Here is a 13,975-nt window from a genome sequence, read left to right as displayed (position 1 = left end):
AATAAATAAATCTTTAAAAAAAAAAATGGGCAAATGACTTGAATAGGAATTTTTCCTTTTTCTTTTTCTTTCTTTTTTTCTTTCTTTTTTTTTTTTTTTTTTTGTAAGATTTATTTTATTTATTTGAAAGAGAGTTACAGAGAAAGGTCTCCCAACCTCTGGTTCACTCCTCAAATGGCCACAACAGCCGGAGCTGCGCCGATCCAAAGCCAGGAGCCAGGAGCTTCTTCCGGGTCTCCCACATGGGTGCAGGGGCCCAAGGACGTGGGCCATCTTCTACTGCTTTCCCAGGCCATAGCAGAGAGCTGGATTGGAAGAGGAGCAGCCGGGACTCAAACCAGCGTCTATATGCGATGCTGGTGCTGCAGGCCAGGTCTTTAACCTGTTATGCCAAAGTGCGGGGCCGGGGGGGGGGGGGTGTCCGCATTTCTCAAGAGAGGAAACTCGAGGCCAACAGATTCCTGATAAAATGCTCAGGATCACTGGCCATCAGGGAAATGCACATCAAAACCACAACAGGGTTTCACCTCGTCCCAGAATGGCTTCTACAGAAGTGAACACAGATGCTGGCCAGGATGTGGGGAGAAAGGTCCCCTAGTCCACTGTTGGTGGGGATGCACACTGGTGTAGTCACTGTGGAAGGCCTCAGAGTGTAGACGACCACGTGACCCAGCCTCCTCTCTCCAGCCGGGAGCTGGGCTGAGGATCCTCCTCCAAGCAATCCGGATGGCTCTGTCAGGGGCCTGGCTGTGGGGCTGGGGCTGGGTGCAGGGGCCTGGCTGTGGGACTGGGGCTGGGGCTGGGTGCAGGGGCCTGGCTGTGGGGCTGGGGCTGGGGCTGGGGCTGGGTGCAGGGGCCTGGCTGTGGGGCTGGGGCTGGGGCTGGGTGCAGGGGCCTGGCTGTGGGGCTCGGGCTGGGGCTGGGTACAGGGGCCTGGCTGTGGGGATGGGGCTAGGGCTGGGGTACAGGGGCCTGGCTGTGGGGCTGGGTGCAGGGGCCTGGCTGTGGGGCAGGGTGCAGGGTGCAGGGGTCTGGCTGTGGGGCTGGGTGCAGGGGGCAGGGTCCTGGCTGTGGGGCTGGGGTGCAGGGGCCTGGCTGTGGGGCTGGGACTGGGGTGAATGGTGCAGGGGGCCTGGCTGTGGGGCTGGGACTGGGGTGAATGGTGCAGGGGGCCTGGCTGTGGGGCTGGGTGCAGGGGGCCTGGCTGTGGGGCTGGGGTGCAGGGGGCCTGGCTGTGGGGCTGGGGTGCAGGGGTCTGGCTGTGGGGCTGGGATTGGGGTGAAGGGTGCAGGGGGCCTGGCTGTGGGGCTGGGACTGGGGTGAATGGTGCAGGGGGCCTGGCTGTGGGGCTGGGGTGCAGGGGGCCTGGCTGTGGGGCTGGGGTGCAGGGGGCCTGGCTGTGGGGCTGGGGTACAGGGGCCTGGCTGTGGGGCTGGGGCTGGGGTGCAGGGGCCTGGCTGTGGGGCTGGGGCTGGGGTGCAGGGGGCCTGGCTGTGGGGCTGGGTGCAGGGGCCTAGCTTTGGGGCTGGGACTGGGGTGAAGGGTGCAGGGGGCCTGGCTGTGGGGCTGGGTGCAGGGTACAGAGGGCCTGGCTGTGGGGCTGGGGTGCAGGGGGCCTGGCTGTGGGGCTGGGGCTGGGTGCAGGGTGCAGGGGCCTGGCTGTGGGGCTGGGGTGCAGGGGCCTGGCTGTGGGGCTGGGTGCAGGGGGCCTGGCTGTGGGGCTGGGGCTGGGTGCAGTGGCCTGGCTGTGGGGCTGGGTGCAGGGTGCAGGGGCCTGGCTGTGGGGCAGGGATTCAGGGCCGCCCTCTCTGGGAGCTCAATCAGCCACGCGCTGGCGGGAGCTGGAGGCCAGGAAGATCTGCTTTGTCCAGCGGCCCCTGGCTGCACAACCCTCACACTGACCGGTGTGGGCCCGGGCACGGTGACCACTGTGGGGCCCTCCCGGCTCTTTTCAACAAAGCGTTTCCTTTCATTTCGGGGCGTCGGGGGGGTGGGGGCGGCCGGCCGGAGGGGTCTTCTCCCTCAGCGCGGGGCAGGGGACGCTGTAAAATGCATGGCCACTCTGGGGGTCCCTGTGAGGGACAGCGGCGCAAACACGTCCCCAAATCCGAGCGTCTGTCCCGTGAGCCTGCTCCGAGAGGCCGTGTAGACACGCCCGCGGCCAGCAGGGAAACCGCAGCGGCCAGAGGCCGAGGGGGGCCACGGCCGCGCGCCTCCGCCCCGGCGCGCGCGCTCCCGGCCCAGGCCCCGCCTCGCGCGCTCCCGCCTAGGCCCCGCCTCGCGCGCTCCTGCCCAGGCCAGCCCCCTCCAGGGGGCGTCGCCTCCCTCGCCCCGCCCCGGAAGCGCGGTCCCTCTCCTTCCACGTCGGTCGCTCAAGGCTCTGTTATCGCGAGAGCGCCGCGCGCCGGACCCAGATCGCGCGAGACTGCGGAGGCAGCAGCACCGTGTGGCGCGCGCGGCGGCCGCGACGGACGCAAGATGGCGACGGCGACCATAGCCCTCGTAAGTGAGCCCGCGAGAGGGCAGGCGGCCCTCGGTCGGCGGGAGCAGGTCGCCGGCTCGGCCCGGGCGCGGACGGCCTGCCGGGGTGCGGCGGTCCTCACGGCCCTCCCAGGGGCCCCCGCGGCCTCGAGTCGTGCGGGGCGGGGGCGGGGCAGGCGCGCGCCGGCGGCCGGTCCGCGGCCACCGCTTCCGGCCGCGGCCGTCGGCTTCCGGCCTCCGGACGGGGCGGGGACCCGGGGCGCGCCGGCGGGGGGCGGGCGTCCGCGCGCGCCTGGGGAAGGCGGTGCTGTTGCCCCGCGCGGGGAGGGCGGACGTGCCGGCTGCGCCCTCGCTTTGTCCCGGCCGCCGCGCCCGTGGGGCTGCCTCCCCTCGCAGACCCGTCTGCGCCGCAGCCCCTGCCGTGCGTCCCCGCCCCGGCCCGCCCCGCCCGGCCCCGCGGGAGCTTGGCGCTGTTGAGGGGGAAGCCCGAGCAGGGGGCGCCCCGGGGCCCGGCGCCGCGGTCGAGGGGGCGCCCCGCCCCCGCCAGGCCTGTTGTCAGCTGTCATGCTCGGGAGGCCAGCGAGAGCTGCCGCGCTCCTCCTGTTGTCTGCGCCGGCTTCCGGCAGGGAGGGAGCGTGCCGCCGGGGGCGGATTTGGCTGGCGCGGGTCTTGGGGCCGAATGCAGGGGGTTGCAGAAAGGCGTCCTCTGGGTGCGCTTCCGGCGTGGTGCTGCAGCCCCCTCCCAGCGGGCAGGGTCCCCGGCACCTGCAGCCCAGCCCCCTCCCAGCGGGCAGGGTCCCCGGTACCTGCAGCCCAGCCCTGTCCCAGCGGGCAGGGTCCCCGGCACCTGCAGCCCAGCCCCCTCCCAGCGGGCAGGGTCCCCGGCACCTGCAGCCCAGTCCCCCTCCCAGCGGGCAGGGTCCCCGGCACCTGCAGCCCAGCCTCCTCCCAGCGGGCAGGGTCCCCGGCACCTGCAGCCCAGCCCCCTCCCAGCGGGCAGGGTCCCCGGCACCTGCAGCCCCCTCCCAGAAGGGCAGGGTCCCCGGCACCTGCAGCCCAGCCCCCTCCCAGCGGGCAGGGTCCCCGGCACCTGCAGCCCAGCCCCCTCCCAGCGGGCAGGGTCCCCGGCACCTGCAGCCCAGCCCCCTCCCAGCGGGCAGGGTCCCCGGCACCTGCAGCCCAGCCTCCTCCCAGCGGGCAGGGTCCCCGGCACCTGCAGCCCAGCCCCCTCCCAGCGGGCAGGGTCCCCGGCACCTGCAGCCCAGCCCCCTCCCAGCGGGCAGGGTCCCCGGCACCTGCAGCCCCCTCCCAGCGGGCAGGGTCCCCGGCACCTGCAGCCCAGCCTCCTCCCAGCGGGCAGGGTCCCCGGCACCTGCAGCCCAGCCCCCTCCCAGCGGGCAGGGTCCCCGGCACCTGCAGCCCCCTCCCAGAAGGGCAGGGTCCCCGGCACCTGCAGCCCAGCCCCCTCCCAGCGGGCAGGGTCCCCGGCACCTGCAGCCCAGCCCCCTCCCAGCGGGCAGGGTCCCCGGCACCTGCAGCCCAGCCCCCTCCCAGCGGGCAGGGTCCCCGGCACCTGCAGCCCAGCCCCCTCCCAGCGGGCAGGGTCCCCGGCACCTGCAGCCCAGCCCCCTCCCAGCGGGCAGGGTCCCCGGCACCTGCAGCCCAGTCCCCTCCCAGCGGGCAGGGTCCCCGGCACCTGCAGCCCAGCCCCCTCCCAGCGGGCAGGGTCCCCGGCACCTGCAGCCCAGCCCCCTCCCAGCGGGCAGGGTCCCCGGCACCTACAGCCCAGCCCCCTCCCAGCGGGCAGGGTCCCCGGCACCTGCAGCCCCCTCCCAGCGGGCAGGGTCCCCGGAACCTGCAGCCCAGTCCCCTCCCAGCGGGCAGGGTCCCCGGCACCTGCAGCCCAGCCCCCTCCCAGCGGGCAGGGTCCCCGGCACCTGCAGCCCAGCCCCCTCCCAGCGGGCAGGGTCCCCGGCACCTGCAGCCCCCTCCCAGCGGGCAGGGTCCCCGGCACCTGCAGCCCAGCCCCCTCCCAGCGGGCAGGGTCCCCGGCACCTGCAGCCCAGCCTCCTCCCAGCGGGCAGGGTCCCCGGCACCTGCAGCCCAGCCCCCTCCCAGCGGGCAGGGTCCCCGGCACCTGCAGCCCAGCCCCCTCCCAGCGGGCAGGGTCCCCGGCACCTGCAGCCCCCTCCCAGCGGGCAGGGTCCCCGGCACCTGCAGCCCAGCCCCCTCCCAGCGGGCAGGGTCCCCGGCACCTGCAGCCCAGCCCCCTCCCAGCGGGCAGGGTCCCCGGCACCTGCAGCCCAGTCCCCTCCCAGCGGGCAGGGTCCCCGGCACCTGCAGCCCAGTCCCCTCCCAGCGGGCAGGGTCCCCGGCACCTGCAGCCCAGCCCCCTCCCAGCGGGCAGGGTCCCCGGCACCTGCAGCCCCCTCCCAGCGGGCAGGGTCCCCGGCACCTGCAGCCCAGCCCCCTCCCAGCGGGCAGGGTCCCCGGCACCTGCAGCCCAGCCCCCTCCCAGCGGGCAGGGTCCCCGGCACCTGCAGCCCAGCCCCCTCCCAGCGGGCAGGGTCCCCGGCACCTACAGCCCAGCCCCCTCCCAGCGGGCAGGGTCCCCCGGCAGCTGTGTCCTTGGCTCCCTGCTCTGAGCTTTGCAGCTCTGATTGCCTGACCTGTTCCCAGTTGGGGCCGTTGACCTTGGGTTCCTTCTTGGGCACAATTTTATCCTCTCTTCCTGGAGACTTGGGAGACCCGGCCCATTGGGTGCCTCCCAGAGGAGAGCCCCTGGCTGTGGCCTGGCGCGGGGCCACGCGCTTGCTGTCCATGGCTGTTTTCTTCTTGGGGTTCGTTAGCCTCGGCAGTCAGCTTAGGTGCAGCTGGCTTTGTCTGCCGGCAGTTGGCCAGGGGGCTCCTGCGAGAGGTGTCTCCTGCTGTGTGTGTGTGCAGCCAGCGCAGAGCCGGCCGTGGGCGCTCCCGGCACAGGACGGGGAGGCAGCCGCCAGCGCGCCCTGGGTCCGACTCTGAGGGCTCCACACTGCCGATCCTAGGGTTTGCGCAGGACGCACTGAGGGGTGGGCACCTCAAGAAACTGCTTGAAAGTGAAGTTCAAGTTAAAACGTAAGGTGTTTTGGTACAGAAAATTTTTGAAATCCTTTGTACAAAGTTTTTTTCTTTTTTTTAATGTTTATGAAAGTGCACATCATGAAAACCCTATGCATGGATTTCAGGATTTTTTCTACCAAAATAAACATGTCTTTTGTTTTTATTTGCGGGGCAGACAGACAGAGCTCTCCTCCTTTGATCCTTCCTCAAGTGCCCGGAACAGCCCGGGCTGCACCAGGCCGGAGCTGAGCGCTGGGGCTGAATCCCAGGTCTCCCATGGAGGGGACGGGCTGACTGCTGTACCCTCCCGGGACGCCTCTCAGGCCGTCTGTTAGCAGGAAGCTGGAACTGGGAGCCAGGGCCCAGAGTCCAGTCCAGGCACTCTTGGATGGGGTGTAGAGGTCTCCCGCCCACCAAGATATATTGTATTTATTTGAAAAACCGGGTTACGGAGAGAGAGAGGTCTTCCATCTGCTGGGTCACTCCCCAGATGGCCACAGCAGCCAGAGCTGGGCTGATTCGAAGCCAGGAGCTTCTTCCGGGTCTTCCACGTGGGTGCAGGGGCCCAGGCACCTGGGCCATCTTCTGTTACTTTCCCAGGCCACAGCTGAGAGCTGGGTGGGAAGTGGAGCCGCCGGCACTGCGGGCCGCTGCTTTAACCCGCTGTGCCACAGCATGGGCCCTGGATGTGGTTGTCTTAGCCAGTACTTCAGACGCCTGCCGCTGAGCCTAACGTGGCTCCAGGTGCTGTGCGCTCCGGAGGTGAGGCGCTCAGTGTCTGAGGCAGCCGGGAGCCTGAGGCCTGGACACCAGTGCCTGGGCTGCCCTGCTTCTCGGAGGGGCCCCTGCCCAGTGCCGACGCGTGTGGCTGTGACGATGGCCACTCTGAGGGAGCGGTTAGCCCAGCCCTGCTCCCCGGGGCCGGAGGACTTCCTTCTGTCGTGGATGTCGTCCTGGGCCGTGCGTTCGGAGGGCAGGAAGGCAGGACAGGACGGTGCCCCCACGGTCACTTCCTGAAACCATGTCTTCCGTGGGCGTTGAGCCTGTGTCCCCGCTCTGGGGAGGCCTGCCCTCAGGGCTGTTCCCCGGCATGCGTGGGGCTGACATCCAGAGCAGTGCCAGGCGCTCCTTCCCCAGCAGGCTGGGTCCCCGGCGCGGCCCGTGCCAGGTCAGCCAGCTGCAGGGGTGGGAGCTGAGAGGGTGAGAACACTGCGCTGTGCGGTCCTGCCCAGCCTCCCGCACACCGCTCATCTGGCGGGAGCTGCCCCTCCTCCTACCTGCCTGGCTAGGGCTCTGTCCAGTGCGGAGGAGCAGGCCTGGAGCTGCGCTCCGAGGAGTTAGGCAGCCCTGAGCAGTGTGGCTGCGGAGAGAGAAGCCTTGCGCTGTTGGCGGGGGGGGGGGGGGGGGGGGGGCTCTTCAGCTCAGGCCTAGGCCTGGCCAGAACCTGTGGAAGCAGCGGGACTGATGCCGAGCTGTAGTCCAGCCCTGCCGCCTGGGGAGGGCGTGGGGGAGACAGCTGGGCACCTGCCACTGCCCGCTGCTGGGAGACGGGGGTGGGAGTGCACGCTGTTCCCCTCTTCCTCCTCGCTGCCAGCTCAGGCCTGTCCCAGATGCCACTTGGGCCAGGGCCTGGGCTGCTGTGGGTGTGAGGAATGGGCAGTGTGGGGTGGAGGTAGCGTTGAGAATAATTCAGGGATCAGGCCAGAGCTGATCTCTTCCTATGTCTCCGCCTGGCCTCCTTTGTCCACGGGGAGCTCAGCCATTAGTGTGGGCAGAGGAGGGGGCTGGGGTGGGTGGGGCCGTGTGACCATCCATGACAACGTGTCCTTCTTTGCCTACAGCAGGTCAATGGCCAGCAAGCAGGGGGGTCTGAGCCGGCGGCGGCGGCGGCAGTGGTGGCAGCGGGAGACAAATGGAAACCTCCGCAGGTACTGACCTTGGGCGTCCTCTCCCTGGGCCTCCGTCTGCCTGCCGGCTGGCCGGCCTACACACCCTAACCAGAGAGCCGTGGTGGGGCGTGGGTCAGGAGCCCCGGGGGCGCGGCTTTGCCATCTGCCTGTGGGACTGTGGGACTGTGGGCCATGTCCTGAGCCTGTGCTGCCCTGGCCCCGCCCAGCCCCAGCCTGCTTCTCCCGGGCCAGTGGTCTGGCTGGGTGGGGCTCCTGGGACTGGCCAGCAGGGCTGTCATGCTGTGTGGAAGGTGTAGAATGCGAGCGAGAAGCGCAAGCCTCATTGTAGCGCTTTGTGAGTTTACAAAAGGAGCACAAGATAGGGTATTGGAGAAAGGACAGGGCTGGCTGGGACCGCCCCGCCCCGCCCGCTCCCCGCCTGGGCCCCTCGCTCCAGGGTGGGTGCAGGTGGGCCTTGGGAGCAGAGCTCGGCCCTGCAGCTGGGTGCTTGGTTCTTTGTGCTGCCCCATCCCGAAGGCCCCAGCAGCCTCTCGAGGTGGCCCCTTGGAGCTAGGCTCTCCCGCCCCCCAGGCACGGGGGGTGTGGTATGCAGCCTTTCCCCCAGCCGGCCATTGGTTGGTGGGAGAAGGGCCTTTTGTTTCTCAAGACAAAGAGGAGATTGAGGAGTTTCTAGGGGGCTGAGAGGGCTGGCATTGATTACCATGGTGACAGCCTGCTCTGCCCTCTCCCACTAAGGAGACATGGGCTTGGGGCCAGCTGGGAGAGCGGCCAGGACAGGCCAGTGTGAACCAGACTGGCGCCGACCTCTGATAGGCCTTGGGGCTCACCAGGATGGGGTTCTCGGGGTCTGGGTCTGCAGCCCAGCCTGGATCCTAGCTTTGCACTCCTCCCCGCCCCTCTCGAGCCTGTGGAGTCTGTGGTTTGGAGCTGTGGACAGGCAGACCTGCCCTGTGCTCCCTGTGCGCACTTTACCACGACCCTGCTGGACGCCCACGGTCTTCCCTTGCCAAGGGCCGGGAAACACGATGCTCATGGCTTCCGCTGGGGTCTGCAGCCCAGCCCAGCCGCCCTGTCCCTGGGCAGTGTCCACCCTGCCTGGTGCCTCCCAGTGGCAGGCATGGCCTGTGCAGGTGCTTGGCACCTCTGGGGCTCTTGGGCAGAGGGAGGGGCTGCGATGGGGAGCGCTTTGCCTGCACTGTTCCTCCATTGGCCCTGGAAGCCAAGTTCATGTCCCTTTCGGGGACTCACTCTGACAAGGCTGAGAAGCCTGGGTGCCAGGCAGCCCAGGATCCGGCAGTTCTGGGATGTTCGGAGCCTGACCGCTTTCCCCGGGGGCAGGGGGACTGGCAGCAAGGGGCTCCCCCTCTCCTGCTGCCTGGACCCACCCTGGTGCTGGGTTGGCCCGGAATCCCTGGGGGAGACCCGCATCCCCGCCAGGCAGGGGACAGCAGGTGCTGGGCCTGGCCCTGGAGGGGCGGGGGCCGTGAGGGGCCTCAGGCTGCTGCTGAACCAGTCCCCGCCCTCCAGGGCACAGAAGCCATCAAGATGGAGAACGGGCAGAGCACAGCCGCCAAGCTGGGGCTGCCTCCCCTGACGCCCGAGCAGCAGGAGGCCCTCCAGAAGGTGAGCGTGTGTCTTCCTGGGGGGCTCTGCCGGGGGCGGGCGGGGCCGGCCCTCCCCGCGGGCGGGGCCCCCAGTGCTCCTCACCGCTGTCTCCCGCAGGCCAAGAAGTACGCCATGGAGCAGAGCATCAAGAGCGTGCTGGTGAAGCAGACCATCGCCCACCAGCAGCAGCAGCTCACCAACCTGCAGGTGAGCGCGCCCCGCCCGCACCCCGCCGCCCACGCCGCCTCCTCTTCGCTCTCTTCCTCCTCCCCAGAAGGTGTGAACGGTTCTCACATGCGCAAGGACTCTCGGGACCCTCGGGGTCCTCCTCTGTAGCTCCTCCTGTCCCCTCCACCGCCCCTCCCTGTCGCCGGGGGCTCCCCAGTGCTCCCCTCAGGCTGCACGGCTGCGGTGGCGGCGTGCGGGCTGTGCACCCTCCTGCCCCTGCGGCCTTGGATCAGGCGGTCAGGCTCCCACCCCTGCAGCGAGTCCAGACTATCGGGGCTAGGGCCCGGGGCCAGGGGACGGTCTGGGGGTGCCTCCCAGACTCTGCCCTAAGCGTACGGCCAGAGGCTTCGCAGTCAGAGGCCAGCGGTTCCTGGGCCTCGTGCCTCCCACCCCCTCCCCGCCCTCAGACGTGCACGCTGCCGGGAAGCCCGGCTGTTCACTCTTATCCGTGCGTCCCTCTCCTCCGGCGAGGCTGCGGGCAGGGCTCCGGGGCCCGGACGCCCCCGTGGGCAGGCGCCAGCGGCCAGCTAGGCGGCGGCAGCATGGGAAGGCAGGTGGGCCTCCCAGGCAGGGGGACTGGGCCTGCGGCCGCCTGCGTGAGGTGCTGACGAGAGCGGGCCTGCTCGGCTCCAACAGACTGAACTCTGTGTTTACTGTCTTTCAGATGGCAGCAGTGACAATGGGCTTTGGAGATCCTCTCTCACCTTTGCAATCGGTCAATAGACTTGCTCACTTCTGCCGGGGCTCTGTCCTTAGTCAGGCTAGGGGGGGCAGTGCGGCCCGCGCGCTGGGGACCTTGCGCCCTAGCCGGCCCTGCCCGCCAGCTCAGGACGAGCGCAGCAGAGCGCCAGGCGCGGCGGGCCAGTGTGTGGGCGCCCACCCCGGGACCGCCCCCAGGGGAGGCCTCCGTCTGCTCTGAGGGCCCGCCTTAAAACTAACCGGCCAGGTAACTGCGGAGCGGAGGGCAGCTGCCGGCGCCAGGCCCGTCCACCGTGCCGCCAGCTCCGTCAGTATCCAGGCTGCCCGGGCTCTTGGGTTGGGGTCAGGCCCCTGAGGAGAGAGGGGTCCTAACCCATGGCCCCATCATGGAGGGAGGACGGATGGAGGGCGGAGTTGGGGGGCCCCCAGCAAGCGAGTGAGGGAAGGGCAGAGGCCGGGGACTTGAGCCTAGGGCCTGGCTCTCAACAAGGGGCAGAGGCCACGAGGCCGGGGGGAGGAGGAGGCAGAGGCCATGGCCAGGCCTGCGGAGGGACTGGGGAAGGAGACGCCCCCTCCCTTTCTCGGAGGCTGAGGCGGCGGCCAGGCCCCCCTCGAGGGAGGGCAAGGGTGCAGCTTGGCCCCGACTCTGGGCTGTGTGCAGGGCTCTCGGCGAGGCCTCTCTGAGAGCCCCAGGTGGGGGAGGCGTGGCAGGAGACAGCAGCGTGCCCTCCGTGGCTGGGGAACCCCACAGTGAAGAGGAGACGAGACCCTGTCTTGGGCAACTCTGACCTGAGGGGAGACGGGGAGTCCGCTGGGAGGGGCGTGGCTGCACCGGCAGGTCCTTGGTCTGAGCGGGAGCCTGAGGCCGGGTCAGAGGGCAGCAGCCCCATTTTCAGGGACTTCCTAGTTTGAGGGAAGGCCCCGTCTGAGGGAGGGGAGGCTCGGCCAGCGCTGGGCTGGCCGGTGTCTCTGGCCCCACTGGCCCCTTTGTGAGGGTGAGAGGAGAGCCTCGCTGCTGGGCGGGGCGGGCTCTGGCTCGCTGGCCTCTGGTTTGCAGCCCGCTGCCTCTGGCTCTGGCGCCCCTGCCTGGCACGCCCACGTGAGGTGGGAGGGCCCTCGGCACGGTCCAGCTCACAGCCACAGGCCTGTGTCCTCCCCAGCGACAGAGATCCCAGGGCTTTTCCGCTGGGGTCTGCTACCCATGCTGCTCCCAGGGGCCACGCCAGCAGCCTTGCTGTGGCCAGCTCCCGTGGCTGTCGCACGGGCTGTAGGTGGCTCTTTTCTGTGGAGGGGAGGGAGTGTGCGTGTAGAGCATCGAGGCCCCCCCCCCCCCAGAGTCAGCCCCGCACAAGCTGCTGCCCCTCCTGTCTCTCCAGGGAGCCCCTGTCCGGGCCTCTGACCTCTGACCTCCCCCGGGCCTCTTCTGGGCAGCGCTGCCCTGTCTTCTCTTCTGCCCTCCAGACAGTGGGTCCCTCCACCTGGACTCCTCCTCTGCCTGCTTGGCCGGGGCAGCGGGAGGCCCTCCCAGCTCAGCCTGGGCTCCCTGGCCCCCAGACTGGAGGGTGGGCTGGGTGGGAGGGCGCACAGCCCCGCCCCCACCCACCCGCCGGCTTACTGCTGCAGTCTGCTGGGGTGGGCGAGCTGGGAGGCACCGTGGCCACCCTGGGCCTGCTCTTCCTTCCTGGGGGTGGGGTCCTCCTGACCCCCTCGCCCTGACTACAGGGGCCGAGCCTGCACCTCGCTGTCGTGTGGGCAGCCCTCCCCACAGTAGTGCCGGGGGTGGGCCAGGAGGGGAGTGGGCCGCCAGGCCTCCTGCACCCCTGACCAGCCGGTGGCTGTCTCCCCTGTCCTGCTGCAGATGGCGGCTCAGCGGCAGCGGGCGCTGGCCATCATGTGTCGGGTCTACGTGGGCTCCATCTACTACGAGCTGGGGGAGGACACGATCCGCCAGGCCTTCGCCCCGTTTGGCCCCATCAAGAGCATCGACATGTCCTGGGACTCTGTCACCATGAAGCACAAGGTGACAGGCGCGGCCCGCCCCGCCCCGCCCCGCCGCCCCGGCGCGAGCCTCACGCGTGCTCCCCTGTGCCTAGGGCTTTGCCTTTGTGGAGTACGAGGTCCCCGAAGCCGCACAGCTGGCCTTGGAGCAGATGAACTCCGTGATGCTGGGGGGCAGGAACATCAAGGTGAGGGCAGGGGCCGGGCCCCCACGGCGCGGAGCAGCGCCGGGCGGCCGGGCTGACAGGTGCCTCTGGCCCCCCCGCCCCCTCCCCAGGTGGGCAGGCCCAGCAACATTGGGCAGGCCCAGCCCATCATCGACCAGCTGGCTGAGGAGGCGCGCGCCTTCAACCGCATCTACGTGGCCTCCGTGCACCAGGACCTGTCAGACGACGACATCAAGAGTGTGTTTGAGGCCTTCGGCAAGATCAAGTCCTGCACGCTGGCCCGGGACCCCACCACCGGCAAGCACAAGGGCTACGGCTTCATTGGTGAGCTGGGGGCGGCGGCGGCGGCGGCAGCGGGCGCCCCGTGCCGAGGCTGCCCCCTCACGGCGCCCCTGCCCTGCAGAGTACGAGAAGGCACAGTCGTCCCAGGACGCCGTGTCCTCCATGAACCTCTTCGACCTGGGCGGCCAGTACTTGCGGGTGGGCAAGGCCGTCACACCCCCCATGCCCCTGCTGACACCTGCCACACCTGGAGGTCTCCCGCCTGCTGCTGCTGTGGCCGCAGCTGCAGCCACGGCCAAAATCACAGCTCAGGTAGGGACCTGCGGTGACACGGGCGGGGCAGTGCCCCCACCCCACCGGCTACTTGGGGTCTGGCCTGTAGGGGTGCTGAGTGGAGGTGACAGGGCTGAGCGTGGTGGCCTTTTGGGTTGCAGGAAGCCGTGGCTGGAGCGGCAGTGCTGGGTTCCTTGGCTACACCTGGACTGGTGTCCCCAGCCCTCACGCTGGCCCAGCCCCTGGGGGCGTTGCCGCAGGCTGTCATGGCTGCACAGGCGCCGGGAGTCATCACAGGTGGGTCTGCGCGGGGCAGGGTCCCCTCCTCCCGCGGCCCGGCCGGCCGTCGCGCACTGGGGGAGGGGTGACTGCTGGACCCGGCTGGTGTTGCTGCAGGTGTGACCCCGGCCCGTCCTCCCATTCCTGTCACCATCCCCTCCGTGGGCGTGGTGAACCCGATCCTGGCCAGCCCCCCCACCCTGGGACTGCTGGAGCCCAAGAAGGAGAAGGAGGAGGAGGAGCTGTTCCCCGAGTCCGAGCGGCCCGAGATGCTGAGCGAGCAGGAGCACATGAGCATCTCGGGCAGCAGCGCGCGCCACATGGTGATGCAGAAGCTGCTGCGCAAGCAGGAGGTGGGCGGGGCAGGGGGCGGGCCGGGGCGGGGCCGGCGCGCGGGCGGGGGCGGGGCCGACGCTCAGCGCTGCGCGCTCTGCCCCCCACAGTCCACGGTGATGGTTCTGCGGAACATGGTGGACCCCAAGGACATCGACGACGACCTGGAGGGGGAGGTGACGGAGGAGTGCGGCAAGTTCGGGGCCGTCAACCGCGTGATCATCTACCAGGAGAAGCAGGGCGAGGAGGAGGACGCCGAGATCATCGTGAAGATCTTCGTGGAGTTCTCCGTGGCCTCCGAGACTCACAAGGCCATCCAGGCCCTCAACGGCCGCTGGTTCGCCGGCCGCAAGGTGGTGGCCGAGGTGTACGACCAGGAGCGCTTCGACAACAGCGACCTCTCGGCCTGACCGCGGCCCCCCCCCCGGACTCGCTCTGCCTCCCTGTCTGGGTTCTCTGTGACAGTCGTGTCCCCGGGCCGGGGGCGCTGCCCGCCCCGTCTGTAGTGTGGATAAAGGAGCAGGAGCTGCTGGCTCTCGACGTGCCTGTGTCCCGCATCGTTCCGGGGGCCGGCGCTGGTGCGCGCGCGTGCGGACGTGCGTGCAGGGAGCCACGCCGACC

The 13,975-nt window shown here is 69.7% G+C and overlaps 1 protein-coding gene across 5 annotated transcripts; it reads left to right on the top strand.

The window, feature by feature from the left end:
- The first annotated feature begins 2,466 nt into the window (after nucleotides 1-2,466).
- Nucleotides 2,467-13,894, top strand: PUF60 (poly(U) binding splicing factor 60). 5 transcript variants are annotated; one of them, XM_070075625.2, is made up of 12 exons: nucleotides 2,467-2,502; nucleotides 7,425-7,508; nucleotides 9,018-9,113; nucleotides 9,213-9,302; nucleotides 9,988-10,038; nucleotides 11,881-12,042; nucleotides 12,116-12,208; nucleotides 12,298-12,511; nucleotides 12,591-12,781; nucleotides 12,904-13,039; nucleotides 13,139-13,374; nucleotides 13,465-13,894. In XM_070075625.2, the coding sequence occupies exons 1-12, from the start codon at nucleotides 2,479-2,481 to the stop codon at nucleotides 13,762-13,764; spliced, it is 1,677 nt and encodes a 558-aa protein (XP_069931726.1). In that variant the 5' UTR covers nucleotides 2,467-2,478; the 3' UTR covers nucleotides 13,765-13,894. The 5 variants fall into 5 exon arrangements, with proteins under 5 accessions (XP_069931726.1, XP_069931725.1, XP_069931728.1 ...); XM_070075624.2 differs by having other exon boundaries at nucleotides 7,422-7,508; XM_070075627.2 differs by lacking the exon at nucleotides 9,988-10,038.
- Nucleotides 13,895-13,975: the final 81 nt, after the last annotated feature.

Source organism: Oryctolagus cuniculus, chromosome 6 (genome assembly GCF_051225735.1).
Source record: "Oryctolagus cuniculus isolate XC-2025 breed Fujian yellow rabbit chromosome 6, ASM5122573v1, whole genome shotgun sequence".
Classification (NCBI taxonomy): Eukaryota; Metazoa; Chordata; class Mammalia; order Lagomorpha; family Leporidae; genus Oryctolagus; species Oryctolagus cuniculus.
Note: the sequence above shows the minus strand (reverse complement) of the source record. Positions and strands in the feature narration are given on the sequence as shown.

Excerpts from the sequence above, each read along its gene's own strand:
- PUF60 (XM_070075623.2), top strand. The coding sequence starts at position 6,256 with ATGGGCCCTGGATGTGGTTGTCTTAGCCAGTACTTCAGACGCCTGCCG. Across the intron at positions 7,509-9,017 it reads ACAAATGGAAACCTCCGCAG|GGCACAGAAGCCATCAAGAT; the intron begins GTACTGACCTTG and ends CCCGCCCTCCAG. Across the intron at positions 12,782-12,903 it reads CGGCCAAAATCACAGCTCAG|GAAGCCGTGGCTGGAGCGGC; the intron begins GTAGGGACCTGC and ends TTTGGGTTGCAG.